The 7,558-nt window shown below is 50.9% G+C and overlaps 1 protein-coding gene across 1 annotated transcript in view; it reads right to left on the bottom strand.

Moving 5' to 3' along the window:
* Window positions 1-447: 447 nt before the first annotated feature.
* The window catches only part of Ca4 (carbonic anhydrase 4), an 8,402-nt gene continuing 1,291 nt past the window's right edge, over window positions 448-7,558 (bottom strand). The window contains exons 2-8 of the mRNA XM_021178267.2: window positions 3,916-3,969; window positions 2,887-3,042; window positions 2,140-2,285; window positions 1,944-2,030; window positions 1,766-1,832; window positions 1,492-1,655; window positions 448-729 (exon numbers count right to left, since the gene is read on the bottom strand). Of these exons, the coding sequence (XP_021033926.1) occupies window positions 535-729; window positions 1,492-1,655; window positions 1,766-1,832; window positions 1,944-2,030; window positions 2,140-2,285; window positions 2,887-3,042; window positions 3,916-3,969 (869 nt within the window). The 3' untranslated portion in view covers window positions 448-534. The remainder of the gene's footprint in view (window positions 730-1,491; window positions 1,656-1,765; window positions 1,833-1,943; window positions 2,031-2,139; window positions 2,286-2,886; window positions 3,043-3,915; window positions 3,970-7,558) is intronic.

Raw genomic sequence — 7,558 nt, 5'->3', positions numbered from 1 at the left:
CATACATGGGTAGGGTGATTCATGCCTGGTTGGTAGAAATCTCCAGGCTTTAATGTCCCCACCCTGTCATGGAACAGGGCAATTGGAGAGAATTACCAAAAAACAAACAACTAAAAACTTGCCAAGGGTTTTTCTAAAAACATATCCATATTTTATTTCATTTAATGGGGGGGGGGGGAAGGTCAGAGATCCACATGTCCCTGTCACCCTCCCTCTACCCCCAAGGCTGGGATTAAAGGTGTGCACACCACAGCCAGTTCCTCATATTTTAATAGTCCTCAAAGTTCAACCTGGAAAGATTAAGAAAGATAAGCCGCCGGGCGTGGTGGCGCACGCCTTTAATCCCAGCACACGGGAGGCAGAGGCAGGCGGATTTCTGAGTTCGAGGCCAGCCTGGTCTACAAAGTGAGTTCCAGGACAGCCAAGGCTACACAGAGAAACCCTGCCTCGAAAAACCAAAAAAAAAAAAAAAAGAAAGATAAGCCATGTCCTCTAAAGGCTGAGGTCAGAGGTCAGATATCCAGAAGTGGGCCATTACTGGAGGAAGTTGGCTACCAGGCAGGTGAGTGTGGGGACTAACAGAGTGGGCAGGGGCAAAGACAGCAGCTGTCCTGGGGCATGGGACTTGAACACCTGGCGTTTTCCCAGTGGCTGCAGGGGCCTCACATTGTCCTTCATGTTCAACTTCTGTTCTTCGTCATAGTACAGATTTTTTGAGAATTCCAGGAACTGTGAAAGAGACTGGACTCAGCAGGTGGAGCTATGAATGCTCTTTGCCAGGTGGCCTCAGACCAGACAGCTCACATTGGCAAGGAAGAGAGGGCTTCAGAATGATGACCAAGAGTGTCAAGTGTGGCATTTGTGGGAATCTGAGTGCCACTATCTCTCCCTGTCCTCCACAGGTACTTTTTCAAGCCTGTTACCATCACTGATGCTATAGTACAGTGGTTCTTGGAGGTCGGCATCCTTTAGTATCAGCTGAAGGAGCTCACCAGACCCCAGATGCTTGGATCCCGGTCCCAGGATATCTGATTTGATAGATAGAGTAAGCCTACAAATGGTCATTCCTAAAGCATTCTCACTGGTGACGATGGTGACACCACACTGAGACTCGCTGCTATAAGCCCAAGGGAATTTGGTCCTTTGGGTTTCCTGCTGTCTTCCCAGAGGCTATTGTAAACTCAAGTGTTGTTTGCTGAGCAACTTCCCAACAGCACTAAGGAAGTCCAACCTCAGGTCCCCACATTAACCAGCCAGCTCTCTCCCACTTTTCTGGAAGCCTATTCCAAGCACCCTCCAGGACGTCTCACTGGGCCCTCTATTCAGGAAAGTGGTACTCAGAGCTTTCTTTCTTGTCTGTGTCCACCAGTAGAAACCAAAAGTCTGACTCAATGAATCTTATCTTCCCACCCCAGGGACCTGTGGAGCAAATAGATAGGGCTTTAAGGAACTAGACTATGGGAGAGTGCACCTTGCCCCAGGCCTGGGTACCTGGTCTTTGTGGATCTTAATGGGTTGTTTGTACACAGTCCAGATGACAGTCTCATCACAGTTTGGCGTGGTTAGTGAGCCATGGTAACGGAAGTAGGTATACATTTTATTGCTTGGGGGAAGCATGTCCTCCAAACTGCTCTCCCTCACTGTAGAGGTTGAATCTGGGGTGAGAGACAAAACCTTATATATGGCTCTCTTTAAAACAGCTGTCCTAGAGCCTCTAGCCCTCTCATCATGGAAAGAAGCCATCCCCTCCCCCAACCTGACTCACGGGGTTTGGAGATACTGGGCAGTGCTTCCACCAGGGGCTGGAAGCCCTTGTTCACCTTGTCTCCTACCTGGAACAGGAGGGAAAGAAGCATGATATGGGTTCTTTGGGAGCTGCTGTGGCCAAGAAGCTCCTTCTAGAGGATGGGTGACCCCCAGGATGGGGGGGGGGAGAGCCCTACCTCAATCATAAATGCCAGCACTGCAAACTTGTCCTTCGAGTCCTGCTCCTTGTTGCTAGATGTCAACTTCTTGTGCACGATGTGCATCTAGAAGGCACATGCGGATAGAGGACTTAGGCAAGCTGGACCACCCATCCTCCCCAAAGTGGGTACACATCTGGAACCCAGCCCAGGACCCAGCTCCATGGCTTCTTACCTCCATGGCAAAGTGTCTCCCATCAATACTGTGCTCTGAACCGTTGTCATTCCTATTTGACCAGTGCAGGTGCAACTGTACGGCCTCGTACCGGGCGGGCAGGTCTCCTCCGATAATGCACACACCTCCCCCCAGCGTCATCTCCACTGGGAGATACCAGAGTGGGCAGAGTTCTCACTCCGGCCTACCATTAGCCCTCTCAGTTCCCACCCTAGGTTTTCCCTCTCACCTTTGCTGTTTGAGGCCTGGGCCCTGAGGGATGGGAGGTGAGTGGTGGCCGGCCGGCACTCTGCCTAGCTGCTCACTGCTTCCCCCCCCCCCTCCCCACCTCACCTCTCATATACCTATCCCAAAATGTAGCTCTGTCCTGGGCCTGATGGGTTTTGACTCCCACCCGTGGTGTCCTGATATCCCCACAATAATGTCTAAACTCCTTAGCCCTGGTGACCTGTTCTGGGCCTTGGTCAGCTCCTCCTAGTTTCCCTCTACGGCCTCCATCCACACTCAGCTGCTCCCACTCATGGTTCCCCAAACACCGAAGCAGTTTCACATCTCTGTGTTTTCAAAAAGGTTGTTCCCTCCCGGGAAGGTTCCCTCCCTTCGCCCCTACTGTTTTGATGAAATGACTGAAAACCCAACTAGCTATAGTATCCTCCCCTCTACAAGTTTCTCTGGTGGCTTCTCCCATCTCCAGGCTTGAGGGACTCATCATCCCTGAACAATTAGCCCAACCCACAAGGGACCCACCTGTGTGTTGATTGTTCTTAATTGGCCACTGTTTCTTTTGGTCATAGCCGACGAGGATGAAGGGTGTCAATCTGGGGTTCACCTTTGTCCTAGCAGTGACAATGTTGATGGGGGACTGCTGATTCTCCTTACAGGCTCCAGGCCACTTCTCAGGCCCTGACGGGGGAAGAGAAGTCTGAGAGTCAAGAACACATTGACCCATTGTTGTGGATTAAGGCCCTAGAATGCTGGTGAGGTCTCACTTCGGGGCGTGAGTCTCAGAATCCTGCCCTGGCCTTCCTCTTCTTCCTCCCACATGCTGACATGATATAGGCAGGCTAGTGGGTCTCTGATGTGGCTGAGGGTTGAGGGGTTGTGGAGAGAGAGGTGAAGGGAGAATCAGGCTTGCCATTGATGGCTAAGAGCTCTGGGTTTGCAATAACTTCATGATGCTGAGCTCTGGCTTTCTCAGGGGGAATCTGGCATGAACTAAGGAGCTTCCAGGGCATGCTGGTAAGTTTCCAAGTTGCTGAGTGGGAGATGGCTTCTCAGCTTTGGACATTGTGGAGGAGGTCCTTGTGGAAGAGATGTTATGGAAAGACCCTGGACCTGACAAGGCAATATCTAAGGAGTGGGGGTAAGGTGGGGAGGAAGAGCCAGGTAGGCAACTCCAACATCCAGCGAGGGAAGGGCAAGAGAGCAGAGTCCTTCAACAGAGCACGCTATAGGGAAATCGGTCAACATTAGAAAATGTGCCAGGGAAGCCGTGGGGGCGTGGTTCGGTGGTAGAATGCTTCTTGTCTAGCATGTGCGAGGTACTGGGTGCCTCAGCACTCAATAAACAAACTACCAAGAACCATCTCCCACGTCCATCTCAAAGGCTTGACCAGACTCAGCCCTCCATTTTGTTGGGGAAAAAAAAAAAAAAAAAGCAAAAGAGGCTGCTAATTTAGCTCCTGGTGTCATTCATTGTCCCCTGTTCACTGAGTGCTGGAAATGCGAGCATGTGCCTGTGTTGGAAGTTCCTGGTGAAAGACTGGTGTTGCTCACCCAAGCAGCTGCTTCTAGGATCCTCGGCTTGAATCTGATAGCACCAGCCTGCGTCTGGAACAAAGAGAGGAAGAATGTGAACCTTAGGTGTGCCCGTAACATCTTCATATAGCCCTGTAAACCAAGGCCAAGCATGGTCAACAGAATGGGGTCCAGGATAGCCAGGGAAACCCTGTCTCAAAAATAAAATAAAATAAAATAAAATAAAACAATCATAGGAATGTCAGCTACGCAGACTGCCCCACCCATCGTGCCCAGCATGCTGATCTTCAGGGATCCCGCGCTGCTCTGACACAGCTCTGTTCATCAGCCTCTCCTCCCTTCTGTATCCTTCCAGTAACCTAAGAGGAGGCTCAGTTGAGAGTGAAGGATTAGGACCATCCTCCTTTCTGGAACAATGGAGTGGGTTCCAGTTTTCCAATCAGAATGCCTGGGGGGGAGAGGGAATTTAGAGAAGGGGTGCTGACCCAAACCATGGGGGATAAGCAAGGCCTCTTCAATGCTCCTCTTGCTTCCTCAAGGCCCACCCTGAATTGTCACACTTCTGAAGACAGAGCCATCAGCACTCCTGAAGAAAGCACCAACACAATCCTGCCACACAGTGGTGCAAGCTACTGACGGGGGGGGGGGGGGGGGCATGCAGGGGCATGGCACGTTCAGGTATCCTGCTCCACTTCTCCTGTAAGACTAAATCTGCTCTAGAAATATGGTCTACAGGAGAGAGAGAGAGAGAGACAAAACAGAGAGAAACAGAGAGACAAGAAGAGACAGAGACAGAAATAAAACAACATGCCACCAACAGGGTAAATGAAGCACTTCATCTAAATTAGAATTCTTTTTTTTTTTAATTTATTTATTATATGTGAGTTGTAGCTGTCTTCAGACACTCCAGAAGGGGGAGTCAGAACTCATTACGGATGGTTGTGAGCCACCACGTGGTTGCTGGGATTTGAACTCAGGACCTTCAAAAGAGCAGTCCGGTGCTCTTACCCACTAAGCCATCTCACCAGCCCTCTTTTTTTTTTTTAAAGATGTACTTATTTTATGCACGTGAGTACACTGTTTCGGTCTTCAGACACACTAGGAAAAGGCATTGGATCCCATTACAGATGGTTGTGAGCCACCATGTGGGTGCTGGGAATTGAACTCAGGACCTCTGGAAGAGCAGTCAGTGCTTTTAACCACTGAGGCATCTCTCCAGCCCCGAAATTAGAATTCTTGTTGGAGCCATTTAGGAACCCTGTATTTAAAGGATGATCCCTTATTCTGACTGACCAGTAGAAATCCTATGTTTGAAGATGGTCCCCTACTCTGGTTTTGTCATCTGTAAAATGGAGCTAACATGGCCACCCATGACACTGTGGAAAGGATTAATAAGAGGTGATAGGAAGTCTTCCCGGCAGCCTATAGTCATTCGCTGAGTTCACAGACAACTCCTCCCCTCCTCCCTGGCCTAATGTCAGTGAGCAGATGGCCAAAGCTTATCCAAGGCAGGAGAGGAAAAGACATGGTGTGACTTGGAGAGGACTCACGGATGAGGTCATCCCTAAGAGAAGGGTTGTACTCCTCTGCTCAGCCGTGCTCCTCATACAGACTCATCTGCCTTTCCCTCTTGGGGGCTTTGTGGAATTTTTTTTTTCCTTCCAGTGCTGGGAATCAAACCCAGGGTCTTGCACAACACGCCAGGCAAGTGGTCTACCACTGAGCTCCGACTCAGTCCTCCCCCCACTCCACTCCCCACCCCCGTTTTGGGGTAGCATCTCCCAGTGTAGTTCAGGCTGGAATTATAGGTATGCACCAATGTGCTGTTAGCTTCTCTTTGAGATCTGCATTCCCAAGCCCCATCTCCACTTAGTCTGGGCAGGGCATCCATCCCTGAAATGGGGACAGGATGAGCGGAGCGGGTGAGTATAAAAACCATGCTCTTGGTAGCCAAGAGGAACAGGGTTCTAGGTTAGAAGGGTGAGCCCTCCAGGATACTGGCCTCCCTCTCTTGGCCTCCAAGGGCCACTTTGGATTTACTACTTTCCTAGCACTGTATCAGAATTCATTCCAGCTTAGAGATGCAGGGTCTTCCCCCATGGTGGTTTAGCCTCTGTGAGTTGCTGCACTGGGGGAGAGATACATGAGTCTGTGCGTTTGCAGAATCCGCAGACAGCAGTGGCCATCGGACCCCCGCGCCCCAGGTGGGCAGACTGCCGCAGGAAGCTGGGATCTGTTCCCTCTCCTTCCCAGCCTGCTCTGCCTCTTCTCTGCCTGTTGCTTAATCTCTGCAGAGGGATTCCTTTGTCTGAGCCCAGGTTCTCCAGAGACAGAGGCACTACCCCAAACTCAGACAGGACGAAGGACTGGCCAGTCACAGCGGGGAGAGGGACTATTACATTTTTGTGTCACTGGGCCCGGAAGGAGAACAGGCTTCCAGTGAGGAGTCATGGGAGAGCAGCCCCTCCTTAACACTTAGGGCCCAAGGGGAAGCTATTCCTGGAAAAGGCCAACTCGGAAGGGCAGAGCCGGCAGGCTTGCCTCAGGAGTAGCCCATCTGGGCATTTCTCAGGAATCTTCTCTCCCCTGGCTCTGGCTCCAGATCCCTGGTTTGTAGTGTGACCTCTGATCCACCGTCTTAATCATAGAGCCTTTTGACCTGCTTGGCTGAACACTCTTGTAACGACACTCTCTGGGAGGTGGTGGCCAGCAAAACAATGCTGAGGATGCAGAGCCAGGGGTCAGAGGTATGATGGCAGGGCACCGGTCAGCTCAGGCTCCCACACTTGCTTCTGAGGGGCAACCTTTGCAGAGAATAACAAGCCCACTGCCCCTGGTCACGCCCGTGATAAGGGAGATCAGAGAGGCTCCCAGCTCTGTGTCCTACCTAGACCACCACCAGGGGTGAGAGACAAAAACGTTGCCCCACCCCCCACTAAGCCACTGTCCTCGGTCCCTAGTTACAAGCCTCCCCCTCCCCCTTTTAAGGTAAGGATTTATTTTTGGCTCATGGTCCAGGAGCCTTTTACAGAGGGCTGAATTTTAATGGACCTTGCTCACTCTGAGGGAAGGGGAAAGACTCCAGTAACCAGTTCAGCAGAACAGGGTATGTCCCGAGCAAAGTCTTCGCACTTCCTGGCTAGGAATCTCAGTGCTCCAAAGGGCTGGGATATCCCCTCTCTCTGGGATTAAATGCTCTGAGGATTTGTTTACCAGCAACCCGGGCACTTTCCAGTTCCGCCAGGACTATGCCTGAAGGAAGGTGGTCCTGCCACTAAAACGGGAACAGTTGTGTGAAGAAGTCAGCTGAGATGGAGTCCTGCCTACATGGCCCCAGGTCACTGGCCAGGTCTCATGACCTTCTTGTAGAGTGCTTTCTGCCCAGAGCCCAAGGACACTGCCTAAACTCTTATACTCTTTATCCTTAAAACAGCACCCAGGAACAGAACTACTAAACCCGGTTTGTAAACGACAGAACACTTTATACGACTTAACCAACGTGAACAGCTACAAGGCACTGGTTAATTTAAAAACATTTTCCTTTTTACTAAGTCGTTTTAAGTGCCCAACCCCTACACACACACACATACACACACTCACACACACACTCACACACACTCACACACACATACACACTCACACACACACTCACACACACACA

The sequence above is a fragment of the Mus caroli genome, chromosome 11 (genome assembly GCF_900094665.2).
Source record: "Mus caroli chromosome 11, CAROLI_EIJ_v1.1, whole genome shotgun sequence".
NCBI lineage: Eukaryota > Metazoa > Chordata > Mammalia > Rodentia > Muridae > Mus > Mus caroli.
This window is presented reverse-complemented; position numbering and strand designations above follow the sequence as displayed.